The following is a 27,058-nucleotide window of genomic DNA, read 5'->3' on the forward strand; positions in this document are numbered from 1 at the left end:
ATTACATATAAGGCCAAAATTTGACATACAGAGACAAAAAGCAGAATTTCATATTCGGTTCCACTCAAAAAATATATTTCATCTAAATTTAATACTGCTCACATAAAATGAACTAAAAAGCAGCAAATACTTATATACTGTAAACTTAATTCTAGGAGTCGTGACTAATATTGAGAGTGATAATGTACTTTGATAGTTACATTGTATTTACTAGCTTCTATTACATACACATAATGCTAACGGATACTACCGTTACAAATTTTTATTGTTTACAAAACTATGCATGCTGAACCATTAGAAGAAAAAAAAGAGGGTTATTTACGAAATCGAAAACAATAAAACTATTAACTTTAGAACTAATTGTTTTTAACCAGTAAGTAGGAGAAAATAGTGACAAAGTGAGAGTCTTGTGGGTTTCTTCCACAGTATTTTCTTCTGAATCGAAACCTGTCTCGTTTGGGATTCAATTTACGGGTCTGCTATCCTGACCATGGAACCTGACCTCGAAGGACCCCCCCCCCCTGGCTCAAGAAAATGTATACGTAATATAGCAAACCACGTATACTAAATACAAGACGTAATATAGCAACCATGGAATGCCCCACCCCCTTGAAAATTTTCTTCGGGCGCTCATGATCCTGACTGAGAATCTTTGGCTTTTCTTTACCACTATTTTGGCATCGAGAGACTAAAAATATCATCTGAGTACAAGTAGTGCAAATCAAAGGCGTACACATGCATAAAGAAATCGATTGTACAATTGATAACAATTTAGACCAACTTTAAGTCTAAAGGAAACCGATGAAACATAAGTGTCACTGTTAATATTAAACAAATTGAAAATAGTTCGGAAAATGTATCAGTAAATATCGGTGTCCATTTGCTGATACCGATACTCCTAAAAGTGGCCGATATCACCGATACCGATATATCGGTACATCTCTATTACAAACCATGAGATAGACTAAATTTCAAGAAGTATTAAAATATAAAATTTGAACTGCACTTTGGTGTAACTAGCACTTACAGCTCCAATTTACAGGATTTAACCTGTGTTAAGTTGAATCTGAAGTAGACCTGGAAGAGGTGTTAAGAGCCAGTTATTGCGAACTGCAGTTCAAGTTTTATATTTTATTGCTTTTTAAAATATAAACGTGTTTCTGAAATAAATTGTGTCATTTTATACATTAGAGAAAGTCCAACGAACGAATATCAAAAGATATATAAAAAAATACCACGAAAAAAAGAAAGTGTAACATTAAATACTGAGTCACGGAGAAGTGATAACCTGTTGCAAATTCACTTATAGTGAACCAAAAAGCTGAGAAGGGTCTCCCTGCAAACCTCTCTCCTGAGAGACACAAATCCCACCAAACTCCGCACACATTAACTATATTTATCTTGTATTATGGGGTATTGTATTCATTTTTTTTTTTTTTTTTAAACGATCCAAACAATCGAGATTGATCGACTTCCACCCAAAAAGATACTTTTATCTGAAAACGAGACTCACTCCGATCCCTGAGATACACACGAGAATACAATATTTTCTTAATATGCTGAATGAATTTCAAAAGATAGTTTGTCGCCATCTATTATCGTCTTTGAACTATGGCAATCAACGTTGAAAATAGAAATGGTCGTTTCTACTACTTCCGGTCTGAATAGAGAGTTAACGGAAATGATGGATCCTATTCTTTGGACGTTGAATCGATTAAAAAAAAAAAAAAACAAAAAAAAACTTTTTGCTATATATTACAGTTTTTGCTCAGTAGAAAAAAGAAATTAAAATATCTTTCAGCTTAACCTCCCACAATTATGCCCTTTAGGTACTTCCTGTTTTAATACAATTTTACGGGTGATGGTATTTCTCTTAACATTCTAAATCCATCTCTATAAACCGCCCGTCGCGATTAATGTTGAAACATGAAATACTAACAAATTTAAGACTTCCAATTTTAGTACTGTAATACGGATGGAGATGGTATCCTTTCTGGAAATGGTGAATCGATTTCAAGAACCTGCTTGTTATAGTTTTTGTTTTGTGGCTATTCAAGTAAAAACCAGAAACTGTTTATTTCTACCGCTTCCGGCTTGACTTAAGGGTTAAGGGAGGAGATAAAACCTATTCTTGACAAGCTGAATCGATTGAAAGAATTACATCTCAATATCTCTTACTGTTTTTGCTTTATGTAATTCAATATTGAAACCGCAATTCTCATCCACTTCCCTTTCTGAGAGGATGCTACTTGTGCGGATGATATGTTTCCTTGAGACGCTGAATAGATTTCAAAAACAGCTTGCCGTTATCTGTCCCAGCTTTCGTTTTTCAGCAGTCAACGCTGAAGCGGAAACAATTTATTTCTCTCGCTTCCGGCTTAATTGAACGAAGGAGATGAAACTTATTTTGAAACTTTTTGGGATATTGAATCGATTTCAAAAACTGGTTCTTGGCATCTCCTACTGTTTCGCTCTATGAAAATCAACATTTAAACAGGAATAACAGGGAAATTTCCACTACTAGATTATTATGGGTAGAGATGGCATCTTTTCTCGAGACGCTGAATCAATTCCAAACAAAATGTTTGTCGCTATCTTTTGCTGTTTCTGTTCCTTAATGATCATCGTTAAAACTGGAATTACTAGTAAATATTTACTACTTTCAGTTTCAATGAAGTAATAACGGTGGAAATGGTATCTTTCCTTGACACAGTGAATCGATTCCAAAAAGCAGTTTGTCATACTATGTTACAGTTTTTGTTGTATGGCGATCAATGTTGAAACCGAAAGTATTACTAAATTACCCTGTTCCAGTTTTAATGCAGTGCTACAGGTCTTTTCTTTAGACGCTGAATGGATCCCAAAAATCAGCTTGTCATGCTATATCACGGTTTTTGTTCTACGGCGATCAACGTTCCAACCAAAAATGGTTGATTCCTACCTCTTTCGCTTTGAATAGAGGGTTAATGGAACAGACAATATATTCTTGGGATGCTGTATAATTTGGAAAACAGTTTCCGATATCTCTTACCATTTTTGCTCAGATCCTGTTGAGTGACGGACGGACGGATGTAGCCGTTCTACAAGACTTCCGACACTTACATTTAGCATAGTTTGGAAGTATAATAATAAACTTTCAATTCTAGAATGTACAGCATCACTAGTTAATGAACAAAACATTTCCTACACCCTCTTGGATTACATATGCAACTTCATGAATGATCAAAATTATCTTCTAGTGTCTTACTTTTATTTTATTAATTCACGTTTCTATTGCAAAGGAAGTTAGGAACTTCTTTGCTCACAACTGCCTTAGGTTCTATGCTATATAACTAATAAACTAAACTCATTCTCGACTAGATCTAATATTCGGGATGCCGATCACAGTCTTGATACAAAACTTTTTAAAAAATAATTTCTGATGTAAAGTATACCCTTATCGTGTTCAAGAAAAAGCTTAGTCATTAAAATTGGATGGATCGATGAATGGACGGATGGAGAGAGAATGCAGCAATTTGAAATCGAGACTAATTTCTTTTTCTCAAAATGTGGCGCAACTATGCAAGTGAGCTGTGATACAAACAAAAGAGAAATGTTTCAATTAGTAACGGATACCAAGTAAGTGCATTGATCTTGATTGACAGTTACGTGTGTGGGTGTGATGAGTGCAGACAAATGTTGCTGAGATGTATCGTAAGTTTAATATAGAACAAAGACCGTACATCACGTTTTGTGCGCGTCTGAGTAAGACCGCTCAAGAAACTTATCAAATGTTGCAGCATGTGCAATGGGCCATAATTTATCCCGTGTGCGTGTTATTGTATGGCACAGGCGTTTCAGGGAGGGACGGGAGTCAGCTGAAGACCACGAACATCCGGGTGCAGCACGGATAGTGAGAACACAGGAATTGGCGGAGAAAGTAAGAACACTAATCATGGAAGACCGAAATGAGACACCGTGAATCCTTAGTGAGGAGATGCACGTGAATAAAGAAACTGTGCTCTATACCCTTTCGTGTTTTATTCCTTAACAAATGACCAACGAGGGGACAGGATTGATCACTGCAACGAACCAATCATTACCACCACTAGGGACCCTAACTTTTCCCTGAATATCGTTACTGGAGATGAGACATGGTTTTCAATTTGACCCGTCGACAAAACATCAGAGTATCAAGTGGAAGTCTCCTAACTTTCCACAAACCGAAAACAAAGTCAAAATTCAAAATCAAGCTTTTGTTCATTGTTTCTTACGGTACTAAGGGCATCATCCATAAAGAATTTGTACCTACAGGACAAAATTAAGGCCTCATTTTACTTTGAGGTATTGAAGCGGTTACTGCAACGCATCACACATGTGAGGTCCGAGCATCAATGTGATGTTCAGTGGGTCTGCTCCATGACAATGCATCAAGGCACAAGGTAGTGACTGTGCAAAACATTTTGTCCCAAAAGGGAATCTGTATGTTGTCCCATCCTCCCTATTCACCAAACTTGGCCCAGTACGATTATTTTCTATTTCCTAGATTGAAGTTTGAACTGAAAGGTTCATACTTCGATGACGTAACGGCCATCAAAAGAGCTACAACAAAGGTTTCCAACACTATTCCTTAAAAGGATTTCCAGCAATCCTTCTGTGCACTGACCACCAGAGCCCAAAGATTTTATGGATGCGGGAGGGTACTTTGAATGATCCACAATAAGAAACTTTCTATATTCATTCTATTTATCAGCAGTTCCAGTCTCGAATTCGAATTGCCGCACTGTGTATGTATGTATGTATATATAAATGGATAATTGTATATGTATGGTTTCACGCACATAAAACAGGAAAAGACAGTGGAAAGAAGCAAATACACGTTATTTGTCTTTTTGAGAGATTATATGTATTGGAAATAAAGTAACATATATCACGGGCTATTTTCGTGAAAAGACAACAGGTCAAAGTAATGTCAATGTTTTGCAGTACAATAAAAGAAATAAATAAAGAAAAAAAAACATTACGAAAGGGGCAGGGATTCGAACCAGGGTTAAAATACTTTCTTCCTGTTGCTGTTTCACAGGCAATCACTACCATCCCCCCAGAATTTGCTAAGAAATTATGCTTTCTTTACCATACGTTGAAAATATTTTTGCCTAGCGCGTCGATCCCAGTCTACGGAAAAGGGGTTTTCTATGTTTCTTCTACATTTGTGTATGAAATATTAATTACAGAAGATTAAGTATGTACGGCAATCAATACAATCACTTAGTTTAAACCAAGAAAGATCATCCTGCTTCAGTTCATTTCTTCATTCAGATCTTTTTACTGAATGTTAAGTCAATTTCGCAATTTCTTTCCCTCAGTTACTCGGAAAATTCGTTCGAAAGCAGGATTGCCAGGATAGTCAATTGAGCTTAATATTTTTCTTATATTTTTATTTCTTATTATTTATGTTTTAAAAATATTTTCACACAGTGAATGCTGTCCACTATCTTCACTTACTAACCACTTAACTTAGCTACAGGCGAAAGGAAAAATGTAATAAATGCGAAAAATGGTGAACTACAGTACATGCGCAAAATTTTCTGCTGATATGTATACCTGTCAGCAAGAAAAGGGATACTGCCAGAATGTTTATTCCATAGGACCAATATTCAGAAACAACCAGTAGTTTAGGTCTTTCAATTCCAGAGTGAATGCATAACACTTCTCGTGAGAAGTACACACATAGAATCAATACTTAAAATATCACGCCGTGTCTATGACAAAATTGCAATATAGCTAAAACATCTTTGATAAGGAAACAAACTGTAAAAAGTTACTGAAGTAATCATATACTACTTTCACTCACCTGGACTTCATCAATATTTTCAAATAGATCATCTAATAAACTATGCAGTGTACCAATCATTTTCTGATACATTACTGTCCATTCCTTCCTATGGTTAATTCCACCTGTTCCTCCACCTCCAAGCTGAGGAACTAGAGACATGCAGTCAGCAGCAGAAGCAACAACAGATTCACATGAATTATTCAACAGTTTTAACAGCATTTTCTCTATCTGACCCTGAAATAAAATTATCAGTTTCAGAATATATTCAAAGTATTAAAATTATACATATAAGGTTGTCAGTTAGTTCTGTTTTGATTTACAGATAAATTTACTTGATAAAGAAAAGTGTATCTTACATTGCACGTATAATTAAAAATATATTGGAAACAGTCACAGAGCTTTATATATATACTTATAGCTTTCTAGTATCTGAAAAAAAAAACTTTACAGGAGAAGAATAAAAACTTTTTAAAAAGTTGAAAATTAGTTAAAAGTCAGCCACTTTTCTGATGGGAAAGTCAATTACGGTAACAAATTGATTTCTCCATCAGAAAAGTTGCTGACTTTTAACTAATTTCCAACTTTTTAAAAAGGTTTTATTCTTCTCCTGTAAAGTTTTTTTTTTTTTTTTTCAGATACAAGAAAGCTGCAAAGTACCGTCCATATATATATATATTTATAGGGATTACAACTTCAATAAGTTACAATTTTTTTATTGGAACCACATACAGACTTGGTTTATATGTCATTATACTGCAGAACACTTCAAGTTTGACTCACGTAGTGAATAGTTGCGGAGTTGACCACACGCGGCGCCACCGGTTAGTCGTTGAAAATGGAGACTTTCACTGGTGCAGAAACAGCTAAGTGCGTGTTTTGGTTTGAAGAAACGAAGTTAGCAACGAGTATACAACGTAAGTTTCGCACGCAATACGGCAAGGAACCACACAGCAGACCAACAGTGTACAAATGGCACCAGACATTTGTTGAAACAAATTGTTCTGTGCGATACATAAAGGCTTCAGGGCACTCACCCGTGAGTGACGATGTGGTGGAAGCAGTTAAAGAGAGTTTTGTCCTCGAAATTCTACACGACTTGCATCACAAAAAACTGGTATCCCTCAGACTACTGTTTGGTGTGTATTGCGTAGACGTTTGTCCATGAAGCCATACAGACTGTCCTTGCTTCAAGCACTGAGTGAAGCGGATAAACATACCCGACATGAATTCTGTGTTACCATGTTGGATCGTATTAGTGGTGACGAGTCATTCTTGAACAATGTGGACATTCAATGACGAATCAACTTTTCACCTTTTCGGCCGAGTAAACACACACAATTGTCGTATTTGGGGCATGAAAAAGTCACATGCGCACGTGGAGCTGGTTCGTGACAGTCCTAAAGTGAACGTGTTTTGCGCTGTTTCCAGAGCAAAGGTGTAATGACCATTCTTCTTTGCTGAGAGCACCATCACCGGCATCGCCTATCTTGATATGCTCCAGAATTTCCTTGTTCCACAGTTAGATAAAGATGACCACGATGGCCGCTTATGGTGGCAACAAGATGGCGCCGCGCCGCACTACCTGATAGACGTAAGGGAATTTTTTGATCAGCGTTTCCCAGGTAAGTGGATAGGTCGTAGTGGACCGATTGCCTGGCCGCCACGGTCTCCAGTTTACACGCCACTTGACTTCTTTCTGTAGGGGGTTGTGAAAGATAAGGTGTACATTCCTCTCCTACCTGATAATGTTAATGAACTGAAACATCGCATCACAATAGCCATCGTGGACGTTACCCCAGAAATGCTGGCTACTATTTGGCAGGAAATAGACTTTCGTTGGATGTGTCCAGAATGACCGCAGGCGCACACATTAAGCCATAATGGATCTGTCACAAAAAACTTGAAGTGTTTTGCAGTATAATGACATATAAACCAAGTCTGTATGTGGTTCCAATAAAGAATTATAACTGATTGAAGATGTAAATCCTATAAAGAATCAAAAGAATGAAAGAAAAATAAAGTTTATATATTATGCACAGCGATTTTGAACATTGGCTAGTTTGCTAGGACAGAAAAACATGGACATATTCAAGTGAGTAGGTATAACAAAGAGAACATTCGAGACAGAAAATTCTGCAGAACATCACTTAAATAGATGTAACAGTTGTATCGTGGAATAGTAGAGAGCATGTATAGGAAGATATTAGGATGTAATATTATACATAAATGAATTACCACAAAACAGTGGAAACAGTTTCGCCAATACAGAAGTACATTCCATAACTACTCTCTTCTTTTCCCCCTACTTTTCTCTTACCATCCGATGAAGCATTAGCAAGTGCATAACAGTGAGTCCTTTTTGGCATATTATATTTTAACTATTTTCAGCTAAATTATTTGTTTTCGTTAGTTTTAATCATATCCTCCTGTGGCCCAAGATTTATTTTTAAAGCTTTATTTTTTTAGATTTTATGAAATTTAGAGGTCCATAAATACGAAATGACGTAAAAGCATAAAAATGTACGAAATCTTCAGCCCGCTGCATATAATTGAAACATTTCTTTCTCTACGCTGGACCTTTACACGAAAAATACGTAAAACGTATATACCTTCACCAGGACATATAGTATAAATATTTTAATGAAGAAAGTTCTGTTTCTCTACCATTATATTTTATATTTATTTCATAATCATTACAGTCAATGTTATTCTTCCAAATAAAAAGGCACATGATCACATACAAATGGACACTCCGACTGTACACCAGGGTTAAAAAAAAAAAAAAAAAAAAAAAAGCCCAACCCACCTAGGCCCATACGGGTGTAATTGGTTTTCTCGGGTTTAAGTGTTATTTTTTTTTTTTTTTTTTGAAATATTTCGATGCCTTTGGGGTAAAGGTATTAAAATGTGATTTATATTTCAAGATTATCATTGTCAAAATTTGCAACAATTTTCTATTCACTGCTGTTTTGAAAAATGACCGTCATTTTGAAATTTTACGTTGAATCGCCGCCAAAATATATACAGCTAATTTAGAGATCTTATGCTTCTACTCTGAAAATTTCAACTTAAAAAAACGAAAATCGCGGTGTGGATACCCGCTATTTTGAAAAAATGACCGCCATTTTGAAATTTTACGTTGGTATGCCGCCAAAATCTGTACAGGAAATTTAGTGTGTCTCGTGCTTGTACACATCTGTTTACAAAAAGCTGGAAACTCGTTCAGAAACTAAGTCCGAAAAAGTGAGCCTAGATCCGTCACAATTCCCGCAGATCTATACACAGGGAATTGCATGTTCTTGCCGTTCTTTATATAGACACTAGCTGCAAACCGTACTGTCATCCGAGCGATGTGAAAATGTAAAAAACAAAATCAAACTACTTATTTCTAAGATGAATATTGATTGCACACCTCACGCACAATTCCAATATGCAAAATCAACCTTTATCTTAAGTAGAAATTGCTGAAAACGACAGAAAATGGATATTTAAACCTCCAAGTAGGAACCTGTGCTTGGAGCGATTCTATTATCAATATTATAACACAATCTCTTGTAAGTTGCGTCTGTGGTCAAGCGGGTTTAGTACTGCTACTGACATTTCTGAAACGAAAGGCGACGGTTCGAGCCTCCGTGCGGAAAGTTAAAGTTTTTCTTAATTTTTTTTTTTAAATATATAAGAACATTTTTATAAATATAAATTTCTACTGTGAAGCGATTGGAAACACATTATCCGATGAACTGACACTTTTCAAATCCCTGTCACATTTACTAGCCCGCCATGTCCATAATTCATATACGAAAACGCTAAAATGAGAAATGTGAACACAGTTGAATACCTAAGACCACACATCCAACATGAAAATTATTCATATATATATTTCGGGGGGCTTTGCTAATTTCATTCTTGGAAATGTGAACATTCTACAAGATATTTCACTCACTTCACACACACACACATTTTATATATATATATATATATATATATATATGCTTTTTTTTGCATTACAAAAACTTACGGTACCTCATAATCTGGATTCTTATAAAGCAATTTGAACAATTATTTAGAAAATATGTACTACTTAAAATCGGATTAAATCGCAATGCCAGTAATCTGTAATATCTTACATTTGTATTTATTTACATTGAATGTGTACTTGTTTTATACTGTATAGCATGAATATTAGCTGCTACATAAGAAACAATTACCTATAATTGAATTTAAGTAGGAAATCGACATAGTTATTATAAGAAGCAGCTTGTGAAAATGAAGTGTATAATAATGGTTGTATCTGAAATAGATGTTGCGTAATGGTGTAATTGGTTACCCCGCCAGCTTTGGAATACTGGGCTCTTCAAACTGTCCATCCTTAGCGATGCGCAGAGTCGAGTCGAGACAGGATTTTCCTGACAAAATTCGAGTCGAGACACAGCTCTTCCAATAGAAAAAATATACATTTGTCGAGTCGAGACATCACTTTTACAGCATATTGTTGAGACGAGACGGCCTCAAATCTTGTCTCGTGCGCATCCCTATCCATCCTACCTAGATAAAATCAATTTTGGATGCGAATATTCAATTTCTTTTAACGATAATTGTAATATACGATAGATTGAAGTAAGATATTGGCTTGAATTGCTTTAATACCCACTTAACTTTCGTATACTGCAATTATATCTAATTGTGGCATGAATATTTATTATTATTAGAATGTAAACACTGAAGAATATATATTATCACACAATGAGGAAGAACTCAATGCTTGTAGTAATTAACAAATTGGTTGCAAGTTTATTTAAAATTAACTCTCTTGACATCTAAATCATCATTATTAGAAAGAAAGCAAGAGAACCGTTTTGTTAATTTGGACATATTATAAGAGATTGAGGAATGTGTATTTAATCGAACAGAATATATGAAACTAAATGGAATGGCATATGGAACCAAACTTGAAAGAGGATAGGATGTGTAATGAAAAATGAAAGAAAGCAATGGTTAACAGCAGTAGTCACTACTTACAGCAGATGAGTGAAATCTACCCCCTTCGAAAAATAGTTCAACAATTCTGAAACATAAGGGCGTCACATTTTCTTCGTTTCCTGACAAAATTGAAAAATGGATTTTGCATATTGTTCGTCTATACCCCTTCAATATAGTTAGCTAACTAACCAAGTACGGTCGACTGACTAGACGTCAAGTGAGTGAAATTTATATAGGAAGTTTCGATACAGCGTTCACCAAAGTGACGCAGACGTGGTGTTGAAGCTTCTGGTAGGTCCTATTTCGTAATGGATTTTAGGTCAGTGAGATTTCTTTATACGTATCAGAAAGTTTTTTAACTCCATACTAAAGGCGTGTCATATGATTTATTCAAATTGTCAGGTATTCGGATAACCATGAGCCCAATTCGTTTTGCTTCACTGCTCACAAGTTTAACTTGAAATAAATTCTTACTTTTCCACGGAAACACAAACGGTTTTAATGCTCATTTTATTATGGGTGAAATGTATAATTCTGCAAGTAATAAAAATTTACATGTCCATATCCGAGATTCGACCCCTCGTCCTTTGGCTCAGCAGTTCCGACACGTAGACAACTAGACTAATTGTCGTTGTGTAACAGCTTACAGGAAAATCGGTCTGAACTGCACGATGGAAATTGAGGGCATTGATTATAGCTGGATTGAGGCAAGTACCATGAGCTCCCATGTATACATAATTTTGAAATACTTTATCCTTAAGTATTACAATGATGAATTGTTTCTACAGTACAGTTAATAACGGATCATCATATCTTATTACACTTAAAAGAGGAAAATACAGATTTACAGAATGTTTTCGATTGTGAACGTTGGATTGTGGGTTCGAACCTATCATCTTTGGTTTACTGTTTCCCGAAGAAACTCGAAGTTGAACTTAGGAAATGTTTGCCTCAAAAGACCAATATTACACAGTCCAAGTTCAAAAACTAGTTCTTATAGCAACTGTAGTGATTTCCTAATTAAATTTACAGTTACCCCGTGCCATAAGCGTCGGTGGACAATCGATGGGTAACTAACGACCTCTCGCCACAAATTTATGGCCCCACTGCAACGATCCGCGGTGGCCCCCACTTCAGTTTTGAAAATTATACCACCAGTGGGCCACCGGTGGCAGAGACGCGACGAAATGCCAATGAATTACAAAATTACTCGACCAAAATATGTTAAATAGCCTATATGCATGATTCATTTACATTGAGATGAGTCTAAAAAGCACTTACAAAATATATATAAAGTTCTCCCGGAATCGCGCGAAACAGTAACCTTGTGATGTAGAAGCATGGGTTACTCTTGACCCCGGAGCTCACTTTAGGAACATTCGTCAGGAAAAACAAATATATAATAATAAACGCATGCATATGACTGACCATTAGTTGTTTCGGTCCCTTCGCCGATTCTTCGCGACGAATCGAAAAGAAGTCATCGCCGCTACGTGGTGGTAACTGCAACACCCCTACTCTAGATGTCTGTTTCGACTCGACGAAACCCTGCAGCCAGGGACACACTAGCGGCATTCTTTCGATGTGTCGCTATATTGACGATCGACATTTACCGGCAAGTGGGCGACTAGATATTGGCGACGTTAACGGCATGGGGTCAAGTTTTATCTCACAAATGTGAGATATTCTGTTTTTGGCATAAATTTTAACTCCTCTCCTCTGTTAGGATACGCAACTTAATAAAAATGGCATGACAACAAGCCAGTCCGCGCATGGCACCCTAAAATGTTCTAGGATTGGCTATCTTCATGGTTGCTATATATTATGTTTCATATTTCTGTTTGTATACATTTCGTGAGTCAGAGGGCGGCCCACCCTGCCCCCTTCGGGTGCCCATGAGTCAAAGGTAGGTGAAAGTGTTAACTAATAAAAATAATTTCAAACGGTTAAGCCATTTTTTGTTCTGATAGACGACGTCTTTTTCATTTATATCCTATGTAGATAGATAAAGATTAATAGCATTATTACTGTCTTATTATTTATTTTATTTTTACCATATACTTTTCTTAACGTTTAAGTCCTTTAGGCTAAAGAAGACCGGTGGTTCATGCAAATAAATTCTAGTTTAAGTAAAATTTTAATGGACCATTAACGGGAATTGAACCCGCGACTATAAGACCCAACAACGAACGCGCTAGGCATTAGATATTAAAACAAAACTGACTTACCGAACGTTCCTCAGTAACTGATTTTTTTTTTTTAATTTGTAATTGTTTTACTAGGTTTTATAGTTTTAGCAGTACCTCTTTAACAACAGGGGCACGAACAAAGAATTATCATAGATAGGTAAAAACACAAGCCTCTCCCAGCGGGAATAGAACCCGGTACCCCGTACACCAAAGGCACACGTGCTAACCACTGGACTATCTGTGTAGGGTAAACAAAGGAGCAGAAATAAATATATATTGCACATTCCGACGAAACGCAAACGTTCCAATGACAGTAATATTAAAGGAAAAATGGAAAAACTTAGTGAGCTCTTGAAAGAGCTCGAAGGTCACCTGGGTATGAAGACAAATATTTATTCAGGTATTAATATCTCGAATAATATTCGTTAGCTTCGATGACGTATCTTAATCTTCTTGGTAATGAGTTAACCAAGCTAGCGACATATTGATGTCCCTGTGCTATTTCTTCCTACGCGTCAGAAACTAGCTCCCAAAGTGCGTCAGCTGTCCTTGGTAGGGGATCAGGCCAATTTTCGTGTAGAGTTCTTGTAACTTCCGCCCATAGATTTTCCATTGGGTTCAAGTCAGATCCTCTTGGAACTCAGTCGACTAGCTCAACATTGGGTTCCTCTTGAAACCAGGCTTGAACTAATGGGAATCATGTATTGAGCTATGATCTTGTTGAACTTCTACAATGCTGTCTTCAAATAAATTTCTCGCAGCGGGGAGCAAGCCATACTGCACAATATCCAGATACTTCTGGCTGTTCAATCGGCCTTCTATACGGTGTAATTCACCAACTGCATCCTTACACAGCCATCCCCAGCAGTGAATAGTAACATGACCCATTCGATGCGTTCTGTGCATGTACTGTGGATCGTAACGTTTTCCTGTGGGTCTATACACAAGTCGAGGACCATCATTTGCTGTAGAGAATATCTTTTCGTCTGTGAAGATTACATGATCCCAGTTACGACCAATATTTGCCTCAGCAAATGCTAGTCGATCAACTTTATGACTATTCGTCAATTGCTCCTTACACGCAGCTCGATATGCGTGAAGCTCTGCATCTTTAAGGCGTCGCCGAGCGGTGAGGAAGGAGCCAGGAAAACTAGACGCTATCACTAACTGGCGGGATAACATGAATGGATTGCGACGGCTTACATCAACTAGGGCCCGATCTTGTTGTGGGGTTGAAACCCTTTGAAGGCCAGTGCCAGGTTTTTTAGACACGTTACCTGTTTCGGAATATTTCTTCCAAGTATATGCTGTAGAACAGGGAAAACCAAGACGTTCGCTAGCTTGTCTCACACTCATACAACCGTATTCAACAAGAGCAGTAAGCTGCTCGCGAACATTCTGACCATGATGAGCCATGACTAATGAATGAATTGCAGCTGTTTGGCTGTAGGTGATTTCGTTACTCGTAGGCTTAAGTGGAGAAACTCGTCTGCTGCGACAAGGCATACGTCATGTTTTCGTAGTTCAGCATTTTTCACGAAAAACAGTGTTACAGAGTTGTGTGTGACACACACACACACACACACACACACACATATACATATATATATATATATATATATATATATATATATATATATATATATATATATATATATATATATCAGGAACACGAATAATTTACATTTTTGACGTTTGTGCTAACGTTTTCATACATAAATTCTGGAAATGGCGGGCTAGTAAATGTAACAGAGATTGATTTGAAAAGTGACAGTTCGTCTGATTGTTTTTCCAAGCACTTCAAAGTAGAAATTTATATTTATAACAATGTTCCCATATATTTTTTTAAAAAAAGGAAGAAATAAACACGAACTCTCCGCACGGAGGCTCGAACCGTCGCCCTTCGCTTCAGAAATTTCAATCAGCATTACTAAACCCGCTTGGCTACGGAAGCACTTAGAAGGAAATGCGTTATAATATTGATAATTGTATCGCTCCAAGCGCAGGTTGACACTTGATGTTTTAAATAGTCATTTTCGGTCTTTTCAGTAATTTCTACTTAAGATATTGATTGTTTTTGCATATTGGAACTGTGCATGAAGTGTGCAATCAATATTAAACTCAGAAACAAGTTGTTTGATTTTGTTTTTACATTTTCACATCGCTCGGATGACAGTACGGTTTGCAGCTAGTGTCTATACAAAGAACGGAGGGAAAATGCAATTCCTGTGTATAGATCTGCGGGAATTGTGACGGATCTAGGCTCACTTTTTCGGACTTAGTTTCTGAACGAGTTTCCAGCTTTTTGTGAACAGGTGTGTTAAAAGGCGGAAAGTGATATCCTGTTCTATGTGTGGTATAGGCAGACGAACAAACAAATGTAGATCGAATCATCCCAATAGCCTCAGTGACATTCGCCAAATATAAACACCAAATATATTAATTTGAAACAAATCTATAATTCATGTTTTATAAAATAAATGTTTCAAAATATATGCATGAAGAAACATTGGCAGGAACACCAGACATTCATCTGTTAATGACATTATTTTGCGAGCCCTCACAGGAATTCCTTTCATTCGTGAACCGTCAGGCTGTTGTTGTTCTGATGGTAAACGACCTGACGGCATCACAATACCTTGGATGAGAGGCAAATCACTAGTATGGGATTTTACATACTCTGACACATTTGCCCATTCAAGCCTTCCATTGACTGTCATGAATGCTGAAGAAGTTGCTAGACGTAGGGAGGCAGAAAAGGAAAGGAAATACAACAATCTCCTCGACAAATTTATTTTTGCTCCAATAGTCATCGAGACCGGTGGGGCATGGGGTTCTAGAAGCCTTGATTTTATCAGGTAGGTAGGCAGACGCATATCTATCACTTCTGGAGATGTTCGTTCAGCATCCTTCTCAATACAACGTATATCCATTGCGGTCTAACGTGGCAACGTTTCGTCAGTTCTTGGTACGTTTCCGCCTGGAAGGGAACTAGAGGAGATATTTCTTCTCTAGTATAACAGAAACAAGGAACAATATCATACATAATTACAAGTATTAAGTACACTATTAATGTAAAAGTGATATCACAAAATTCTTGTAACATAATCCAACACAAATATGCTTAATTTTATTTATATTTCTAGAGATTCCATTATGTTAATTCTATTTCTCTAGTCTATTTATTATGCCACTAAGATCATTATTATTATTTTAAAAAGTTGTAAACAATCATATATTCAACCGAGCCTTTTCATCCAAAAATGGAAAACTAATTGCTATGGATACGTTATATTGAAATTTCTATTTGTTTCTATAATTTGTAAATTTTATGCAATATTATTTAATACTATGTTTAGAGGGAATTTGATAAATTTAGTCAAGTAAAAAAAAAAGTTTCAAAATGTCTTAAATAAAATTAAATATTTTCTATCGTTAAATAAATGATTTTATTGTTGAAGTTCACTTACGATACTTTGTGCGTTCAATTACGGGAATTTCCCGAGCACTTGTTGCAAGACCGTTCTTCCAGAAAATTAATTTAAAACAATTAAAATATGCAAATATGTTGTTTCAAAACAGCACCGACAACGTTTGGGAGGTGATTCCTGACACCAAGATAAGACAAAAAGTATAGAACAATCTAGGTGCACAAATGCTTCCTTTCGGAGTTATAAGCTGCCGAAAACATGAAAAAATGAACATTAAAGGTCCATAGCTCCACAACTATGAAACCTACCGAAGTCGGGTCAAAACTTCACTTAGAAACTAATACGTGTGCTATCCAAAAATACATGTTTCTGAACCCTGCGGTACTTCCGTAACAATTTTTATAGAGGTAGTTGGTGAATACTTCAAATTATATGCCCGTAGCAAAACTCCCTCTATAAAAATTGTTGCGCGAGTACCGCAGGATTCTGAAATATGTATTTTTGGATAGTTCACATCTTAGTTCCTAAGTGGTCTTGACCCGACTACGATAGGTCCCATAGTTTTGGCGCTATAGACCTTTAAGGTTCATCTTTTCATATTTTCGGCAGCCTATAACTCCGAAAGGAAGCATTTGTGCACCCAGGTTGGTCTATACTTTTTGTCTTATCTTGGTGTCAGGAATCATCTCCCAAACGTTGTCGTTGTTGTTTCCAAACACCCTGTATAATTCATATTTCATAAAGTAAATTCCTAAATTAAACTAAATATCTTACAACGTAAAATAAATAGTTTTATTAAGGGCGCGGTGGCTCAGTAGTAGAGCGTTCAGCTCCGGTGCTTCGGGTCCCTGGTTCGATCCTACCTAAGTTAAAAAGTTATTTTATTCTGTGTGGTATCATTTAGGCATTTATTGTGTGAACTACGTTTTAAGTACTTCTGTGAAGATATGTGTATTTGAACACATAATGAAACATTTTATTTCGAACTTAGGGACATTTCATTTAAAATTCAATACAGTGAAAAGCATAATCGTTCATTTAATGTTGAATCACTTTTCGATTTTTTTTTTCTAAGTTTATTTGCTTTTCCTACTAGAAGTTCTTTTGCTGTCTGTCATTTCTTTCTTACACTTGTAATTTCTTAATTAATAAAAACAACAGATTGCTTCCCCGTCCGCATTCCTATCATCACCTCACCTTTGGTTAATCTATGAGTATGCACTTTTAGTCGAGAGAGAAGAAACAGTCAATGATCCAGGATATGAACCCGGAAGGGATACTAAACAAAACGATCGAGAGACTTTTGGAACGGATCGTATGAGAGACGAGTCAACATGTAGGAGCACGAGCCACGATTCCGAATTTACGAGAAGTTTATCTTGCTCTAACTTAGAGAGCACTTTGCCTTAGCTAACGTTGTAGCTATCAGTTGCGATGGATAACACAGGCCTACAGAAAAAGAATTTTTTCTTGGTGCCTAAAATTTTAGAGCTGATTTTAACTATGTGTGGGGCGCTGAATCCAATAATGTAAGCAGTTTTTTTCTATCAGCTCTACTTTGGTAGATACAGGCTACTGTACCAGTAGTGTTATTTACGTTACAATGTATGTGGAAGAAATATTACAATCCAAAATAAATATGTAAATTATAAATGATGTAACCACTATTTCTGCATGCTTCTTGCAATAGTATACAAAATAAGCAAAAGAAATACAAATATTCTCGTAATAACAAGTTTGAATATGATCTTATAAACTCTGCAACTCAAATAAATCCTACTGTGCTCTATAGAGATTTCTATTTGGAAGAACGGCGCTCTTTTCTCATTAGTGCTGCTATCTGTCGGTACTAAACGGAAACTAGTCATATAGTAGTTCCAGGAACGTCCACTAGATTGCATTGGTATTCTACTTGGCTAGTGGATCGTAGTTGTTGTCTTGCAGGTGGAGTGACATGTTGGAACATGTGAGTTTTGTTCTGAAATCATAACTTGTATCGCGTATACTAAGGCTTTATATTTAACATCCGTGTTAGTGGCCTGAACATAAAATGAGTTCAAGTCGAAGAAGTTGTGTTAACCATCCTGATGTGTTTTGCTACATATGTGGTGAGTACACATTTAAAGACAATAGAAAACATATCAGTGACTTTGTAAAAAAAGCATATCATGCATATTTTGGTGTACGCCTAGGGGACCAAGATAAAACGTGGGCTCCACATATTGTGTGTAAAATGTGTACTGAACACTTGCGACAGTGGACAACTGGAAAAAGAAAAAGCCTTAAGTTTGGTGTTCCAATGGGTTGGAGGGAACCCACAAACCATGTTGATGACTGTTATTTCTGCCTGGTAAATGTTACGGGTATGAATAGAAATAACCGGAACAAGTGGACATATCCTGATCTGCCTTCAGCAAGACGTCCAGTTGTTCATTCCGATGAAATACCAATCCCAACGTTTCACCACTTGCCAGAGCTTTGTGAGACTGAAAACGAACGTAGTGAACATTCTTGTGACATGGATGATGGAAGTGACAGTGATTATGAGGGAATGTCAACAATTCCTCAACAGTTTAATCAAGATGAGCTAAATGATCTAGTTAGGGACCTTAATCTTTCAAAAGAATCGTCTGAATTACTTGCTTCCAGATTGAAGGAGAAAAAAGTACTAGAACAAGGAACTAAAATCACATTCTACCGAACAAGGGAAAAGGAGTTTTTACCATTTTTCACTGAAGACACAAATCTCGTATTCTGTCACGATGTTAGAGGTCTCCTAGAACACATGGGTCTTCCAGAATACAATCCAGATGATTGGCGCCTGTTTATTGATAGCTCCAAGCGAAGTTTAAAATGCGTCCTTCTACACAATGGCAATAAATATGGCTCAATTCCAATCGCACATTCAACACGACTGAAAGAAGAATATGAAGCAATTGCTTTGGTTATGGAAAAAATTAAATATCAGGACCATCAGTGGGTGATTTGTGTGGATTTAAAGATGGTGAACTTTCTTCTTGGACAGCAAAGTGGCTACACAAAATATCCTTGTTTTCTATGTCTGTGGGATAGCAGAGACAAAGCAAACCATTGGTCAAAAAAAGAGTGGCCGCAGAGAGACGACATGGTTGTTGGTAAGAAAAATATTATTAACATGCCTATTGTTGAGTGTGACAAAATCATTTTGCCACCTCTACATCTCAAGCTCGGTTTGATGAAGCAGTTTGTAAAGGCGCTAAATAAGGACGGGCCGTGCTTTGCTTACATGGGAAACAAGCTACCTCAGATCAGCACAGAAAAATTAAAAGTTGGAATATTTGATGGTCCCCAAATAAGACAACTCATGAAAGATCCGGCTTTCGTGGAGTCCATGAATGAGACTGAACGTAGAGCTTGGACCTCATTTGTAGAAGTTATCAAGAATTTCCTTGGCAATAATAAAGCTGATAACTATGTTGAGCTAGTGAACCAGATGCTTAATGCATTCCAAAAACTTGGATGTAATATGAGTATCAAAATTCATTACCTGCACAGCCATTTGGACCGTTTCCCAGACAACGTAGGCAGTCTGAGTGAAGAACAAGGTGAAAGATTTCACCAAGATATTAAAACAATGGAGGACCGCTACCAAGGAAGATGGGATGCCCATATGATGGCAGATTACTGCTGGAACCTAAAAAGAGACTGTGCAAAGAAACATTCAAGGATGTCACGAAAACGAAGCTTCCGAAGTGTTGAATAGATCGTTTTGAACAAATTATTTGATTTTTTATTCATAAAAACTATTATAAAATGTAGTTACAGAGTTATTATGTACTTGATGTTTGTGTTTATATGGTTTTCATTATTTTCAAAGTGTTCCAAATAACAGATTTAAATGTCATAGTTTTCTTTTCACTTACAGTAAAACAGCACCTATGCAATTTTCAACGTTGTAGCAGGTCAGTCTTGCAATTCCTATATCTCAAAAACTAAAGCTGTTAGGGGAAAACTAACGCCATATTTGGATTCAGCGTCCCAATTCTACTTCAAATCAGCTAAGAAACACCCGGCACCAAAACCACTGTAAGCCAGTGTAATCCATTAAAGAGCAATTTCGACTTTGATTAGATTTACTGTATTCGCAACGTTAGTTTTCCTGCCCGGGTTCCGTAAATCCTTAACTCACGACGACTTGGGCGCTTTGCAAACCAGAGAATCTGATGGACGGACATGGACCCATTGGAAGAATCATCGAAGAGGATACACCGAGGTCCATAAGTAAGTGCAAGTAGATTAACCAGTCCTAAAAGAATACTCCCTTCTCACCCTTTTCAACCCCTTCGACATCACAATCTGTTTCTTTTGTATATGTTTGATTTTATTTATATGCAATCCAGGTCGTATTTATATGCAATTTGGTACTTTACGCTCTACCAAATTCAATGTTTATAAAATCCTGGGCGCAACTTGTCAGTTCTAACATCCCCAATTACGCTATCTATTAGCGCGTTATCTAAGCTTTCAGACTGATAATGGGCGACTGCACATGGCGGAGATGTGGTTTTAACTTGTGTGGATGCACACATATCTGTAACCCTCGATTTTTTCATCTTGCTGAACATAATTAAGATTTATTTTTGCATTAGTTTGTTCGCCGCCCACCGTTAGAATTTCCTGAAATTCTATTTGTTTTACCACTCTCCCTCCACCCTCTCAATTTGTTGTGTTATTTTGTTTTTTTATGTGCATTTTTAGACATACTTAGAGAAAATGATGAATTCTGATATTATGGCACAAGCTCGACTTACATCTCTAGATTCGATTGTGCGCCCCACATTTTTTCACGGCAAGTATGGGGAAGACGTTATTCGTTTTTTTGAGTATTTTGAATCTTACTGCGTCATTTATGAGTTCAATGCAGTGAAGAAGCGTCATTTGCTTCCATATCTATTACAGGACGGAGCCTTGGCGTGATTTTTAACATTAACTAGGACAGACGAATTTGTGAACTTGTCGTATGTAGACAAAAAGGAGACGTATGATTACATTATTTGGGGGTTTTGTAGTTAATAATTCTATTTTAACGAATATAGGGCAAATATATAACTGACTGTGCAAAGTAAGGTGCCAAAAGCCACGGAACCTTCGAAACTATTTGGTCTAGGAATTAATTCGTGCGGTTGGTACGCACACATTGAAGCTGTAGTACAAACACAAAATACATAAATACCTTAAGAAAAATATTGTCCATAGCTAGCCACCACTTTCGCCCATCTGTCAGGCAATGTACGGATTCCGTGGCGAAAGAAGTCCTCATCCTTGGAAGCGATCCAGTCAGAGACCCATGTTTCGATATCTTCTGAAGAAGTAAACCGCTGTCCAATCAAATCGTTGTTCATGCAATCGAACAAGTAGTAGTCCGAAGGAGCAACGTCTGGTGAATACGGCGGGTGGGGTAAAACTTCCCATCCGACATTTTCTAAATAGATTTTGACCGGTTTTGCGACATGTGGGCGAGCGTTATCATGTTGAACAATAAGTTTATCATGTCTGTTCTCCCATTCTGGTCGTGTTCTGGCCAGAGCTTGCTTCAAACGCATTAATTGTCGTCGATAACGTTCTCCATTCATAGTTTCACCCGGTTGCAGCAGCTCATAGTACACCACACCTTTCATATCCCACCATATGCACAGCATAACCTTTGCACAGTGAATATCTCGTTTTGGTTGTGATGGACCTGGTTCACCTGGTTTCACCCAGGCCTTTTTTCGTTTAGGGTTCTCGTAATGGATCCACTTCTCATCACCCGTAATAATTCGATGCAGAAACCCCTTTCTGCTCTGTCGTTGAAGCAGCAATTCGCAAATGGTTTTTCGTCTTTCAACGTCTCTGTCTTTCAATTCATGTGGAACCCAATGTGACATCTTTTGAATCATTCCCATGGCTTTCAAGCGTTTGGAGACTGTTGTTTGATCAACGCCTAATGCTGCTGCAAGTTGTTCCTGCATTTGACACGAATCCTGCTCGAGCAATGCTGTCAATTCTTCGTCTTGAAATTTTTTTGGCTGTCCAGCTCGCTCTTGGTCTGCCAAGCCGAAATAACCACTTCTAAACCGTGCAAACCACTTCTGACACGTTCGCTCAGCTAGAGCATGGTCACCATACACTTCCACCAAAATACGATGACTTTCAGTCGCACTTTTCTGCATGTTAAAGTAATGCAGCAGGACAGCCCGCAAAAACACTTTAACAGGCACAAATTGCGCCATGTTCACTTAACTACAAACTGGTGTTGTTGACGCTTTAATCCACTGCCCTATACTACGAACGATACGCGATGACAGGGGTTTGCAACACATGTGTGGATACACGGAACTGTGGGACGCTCCGTTCGTTGCGCCATCTCTTGTCCACCCGCACGAATTCATTCCTAGACCAAATAGTTGGAAGTTAAGTACGCCCGTTTCACATTTGTAATTAAAAACTAATATATGATACTGCGAAATAAAAAGGTGTATAAACCTATCCTGATGAATGTTCAAAATAATAAATGATAATTCTTGTGACAGAGTGGAGGAAAGCAACAGCCATCTATTTTTATCATAAAAGGGACAAGCAAAATCAATATTATTACTTTTTCTTCTTTCTTCCTGATTCGTGCCAGAATTACAAATATTTTTGTACTGAAGATTAAAAAGAAAGAAAAAAAAAAACTAGTTTCATGCCACTTGAAAAAGTGCAATTATATACTGACTTGATAACATCCATCATTTGTTGCTTTTCACAAACTTGATAACACTGATCATTTGTTGCTTTTCAGAAAATGTAACAAGCTTTCCGCTCTCTATACTTATTTGACACGCACTTTTATTAAATTTTTCCCGTCGAGTCTTAAGTTACACGTGTCACAGAAGATAAAGTCAACAACAAAGGTGTTTTAAAATGAATCCCCCACTGGAAATCACTAACAACTTTTCTAACGATCGGTAAATTTTAGTAAATTGAGTTTTGAGAGAATGGAGTTTTAAAATTCTATGTAGGTAATTAACTGGTTTTGTGATCATCCCTGAACAGCTTCGGCTGGCTTTTACAGTATATTGGTCAGAAATGTCAGCTGTGCGTTTATGGAATTTGGTACGGTACACTACCTCCTTCGTCGAACCCATAAAGTGACGTTGAGATCAGGTTCACTGCAGGCTATTTATGTAAATTACATGGCTCAGGTAAGCTGAAGAACACTGTAAAAAGGAAACCATCTTGCACGTAAGAATGTCACAGTTTCAAGTGGACACAATAGGACAAAATTACCTTACAACAATTATGCAACAATTTGCGTTAATTGTGATATGAACAAGTTTCGGCTCACGATCTTGCTGAATGTCATGCTCAACCACAGTAACCTTCAAGTATTTGCATTTTTAAAAGTCCGGACGTAAAACCATCTCGTGCTCACTAGTGGTAATTATGGCAATCACAATCTCTCTCACATGTAACAGGTTCATGACAACGAAATTATGTTCAGTAACCGAGACCAATCTTCATGTATTTCCAATACTACATCTGAGGTCACATTCTTCCTGACAATAATGCGAATTTCAAGGGTAGAACTGTAACTCCATCTCCAAAACGGTTGGTTTGTGTGGTAAGTTAGAACATTATGATGACCAGTTTCAAGTGCTATGGTCTTCGAATAAACATCTGCTGTACCTAACGATGTACCGAAGAAGAAAAATAAGTCATCAAAATTCTGCAGGTGACTATAAGCACAACGTAATTCCCCTTCCCCTCCCGCAGAATTTGCCTAATGTCAAGTAACACTACCTCTGGTCTTGATAATTCCTTGAATTGTTTAGAAATTACTCCGTGAGCTATTGTAAGTATATCATCGATGCGAATCCACTCATTCGTACACCTCGTAGTTCCAGAGAAGCATGCCTATTGTGACTTTCACCCACTGCTTCAAATAGATACACACATTTTCTATCGGAGTTAAATCGGGAACTTTCAGGTGCGACACGGTCTAAACGTGCCGCGAGCCCTATGAAAAAACAAAAAAACAAAAACACACACTCTTACTCTTTCTTTCTCACTCACTCACTCACTCACTCTCATAGCTTTGAAAGGAAATGTTTATCGACCCATGTTTATAAAAATGAGATTTTTTCTTCATTTGGTACCGAAGTTTGGTGGTAATTTCCTGCAATGTGCAATTCCTCAAACAGATTTATAAATTTAGATAGCAATAGCACAAGCAAAAAATTAATATGAAATTTTAAGCTAATATGCAGAGAAGCCAATACATGCAAATTACTGATATAGTGTAGTCAGTATCTTAAAGTAAAATTATTAAACAAAAGCATGTAATGAAAATTAAGGCAGTATAAATGAGTAAATTCCTTAGACCATATTACTTTTCACGTTAATAAAAGATTACAATTATAAAAGCTTAAACAAAATTATTATATAATTTCGCAACTTAAGATTTTAACACTTTAGCAAGATGCTTGAATGGTGACTGTTATGGAGTCAGTTCCCAAAAACGAACTTTACCGAGATGAATTGCAAGAAAAGACATTCTTGTACGTGAATAAACACCAGGATTTGTCATTTGTGTTTTTGTTTGTATAGCTTTTTTCTTCTCTCTCTCTCTCTTTTTTTTTTTTTTTCACTTGGCTACGTGTTGAAAATGTACTTACACAATATACACCGTGTACAATAATAATTTTAGTAAAGTTCGCTGACTTATTTCGTAGGAGAACTTTTTGTTTTAAAATATCTATTTTCTTTTTACCTTTCTTTTTAAGTGGAACTGCCTTTGTAAGATTATTTTCTTAATTGGTTTCTCGCTTTTGATTAAATCTTATGTATTAATGTTAAAATTTTAAACTTTTTCTCTTGATTTTAAAATTTCACAACTGAGATTAGTTACCTAGGGCCATGTACAATACACTAAACGTAATTTTGCTACTCATTTGTTTACCCACAGTTTTGCCAACTGCTTTATGCAAAGCTGTTTCCTTCACGTTTCACAAGTAGCCACAAACGTTACATAGAAACATACACTAATTGATTTTTCCAGTATCAGTTGTTAATTCTACCAATATTTTCTTACACATACTTGTCAGGTAATAAAACTGAACTAAACTCAAGTCCCTGGCTCTACAGCCGACAGGATTAAACATAACTTTTTTCTTGGTTTGTACAGTGGAAGGGGTTTGCCGCTCTTGCCCCAGGAGCTTCCTATGAAATTAGATGCGAATGTGGTTGTACTTTTATGGAATGACTAAACCTAACGCAACGACAAACATAAGGAAAAAAAATAAAATGAAATCTTGTAAGTTTTACGTCCCACGAATATCCCAGCTAGGCTAAAGGAGACAGTGATTATGAGAAATGAATAGAATGGTGGAATGAACAAATTGAGATGAAACGGGAGAACCCCGAGAAAACCCACGTACACAGTGTATGTCCACCACAAAGCTCACTTGGCGCGAACTGGGATCAAACCAAGGACCCTATGCACCAGAGGTGAACGGTCGCCCGCTGAGCCACCGCGGTCCAACAAACATAAAACAATGCATTATATATTACAAAGAGAAGGCATCAGTAAATTTTACGCTTATCAAAGCATTTACAAGCAGTATGTGCATCACTGTTAGAAGATACACAATGGAAATAATTTGCTACTTAACCGTTTATTATCTGTTCCAGCAAAATAAAAACTATCAATTATTACTGATAACGAACGATATATCTTTATAGCGCCATAAACTTTTTTTTTTGGGGGGGGGGGGGAGGGAAACTACGTATCATACTTTGCATTGAAACATATCATGCTGTTCATCATCTATGGATAATATTATACCTTAGGAGTTAACAATAATTTTGATCTCGTCTATACAGAGTCTTACTAATGCCATAAGGAAAATCTTAAGGCTATTCTTCAGTATTCGTTTCATGTTAACAGATTTGCCTAGTTATTGTATTCAATTTTTGGGTTTAGGAAGAAAGTTTTTCTCGATTTTCTGACTAACTATGTATGCATGCCGATTTACTCACTCATATCATTTTGTTCGGCTTAATAAGATGTATCGATTGGTATACATGTAAAGTCTCATCTTTGAACCTATTCCGTTAAATGCTAATAATATTGTAGAATCTGAGAAAAAACATAATCGATATCTGTATTCTACATACATCGTGGTCACATACAGAAAACAACGATATGCATTTTACATATACAGTGTGTCAAAACAACACCGTCAACATTTAGGAGGTGATTCCAGATACCAAGATAAGACAAAAAGTATAGACCAACCTGGATGCACAAATGCTTTCTTTCAGAGTTATTTGCTGCCGAAAACATGAAAAAAAAAAAAAAAAAAAAAGAACTTTAAAAGGTCCATAGCTCCAAAACTATGAGACCTACCGTAGTCGGGCCAAGACTTCACTTAGGAACAAATATGTGCCCTATCCAAAAATCCACGTTTCAGAATCCTAAGGTATTCACGCAACAATTTTTATAGAGGGAGTTGGCTACGGGCATACAATTTGAAGTACTCAGCAACTACCTCTATAAAAATCGTTGCAGAAGCACCACAGGATTCTGAAACATGGATATTTAGATAGGACACAAGATAATAAGTGAAGTCGTGACCCGA

General features: G+C 36.8%; 1 protein-coding gene across 1 annotated transcript in view; it reads right to left on the bottom strand.

Annotated features, from left to right (window-relative positions):
• Positions 1–27,058, bottom strand: part of LOC145693404 (proline-, glutamic acid- and leucine-rich protein 1-like) — a 137,118-nt gene that overhangs the window by 49,483 nt on the left and 60,577 nt on the right. The window contains exon 6 of the mRNA XM_081769371.1: positions 5,834–6,049. Within this exon, the coding sequence (XP_081625497.1) occupies positions 5,834–6,049 (216 nt within the window). The remainder of the gene's footprint in view (positions 1–5,833; positions 6,050–27,058) is intronic.

This window comes from Thermobia domestica, chromosome 8 (assembly GCF_964235325.1).
Source record: "Thermobia domestica chromosome 8, izTheDome1.hap1.1, whole genome shotgun sequence".
Classification (NCBI taxonomy): Eukaryota; Metazoa; Arthropoda; class Insecta; order Zygentoma; family Lepismatidae; genus Thermobia; species Thermobia domestica.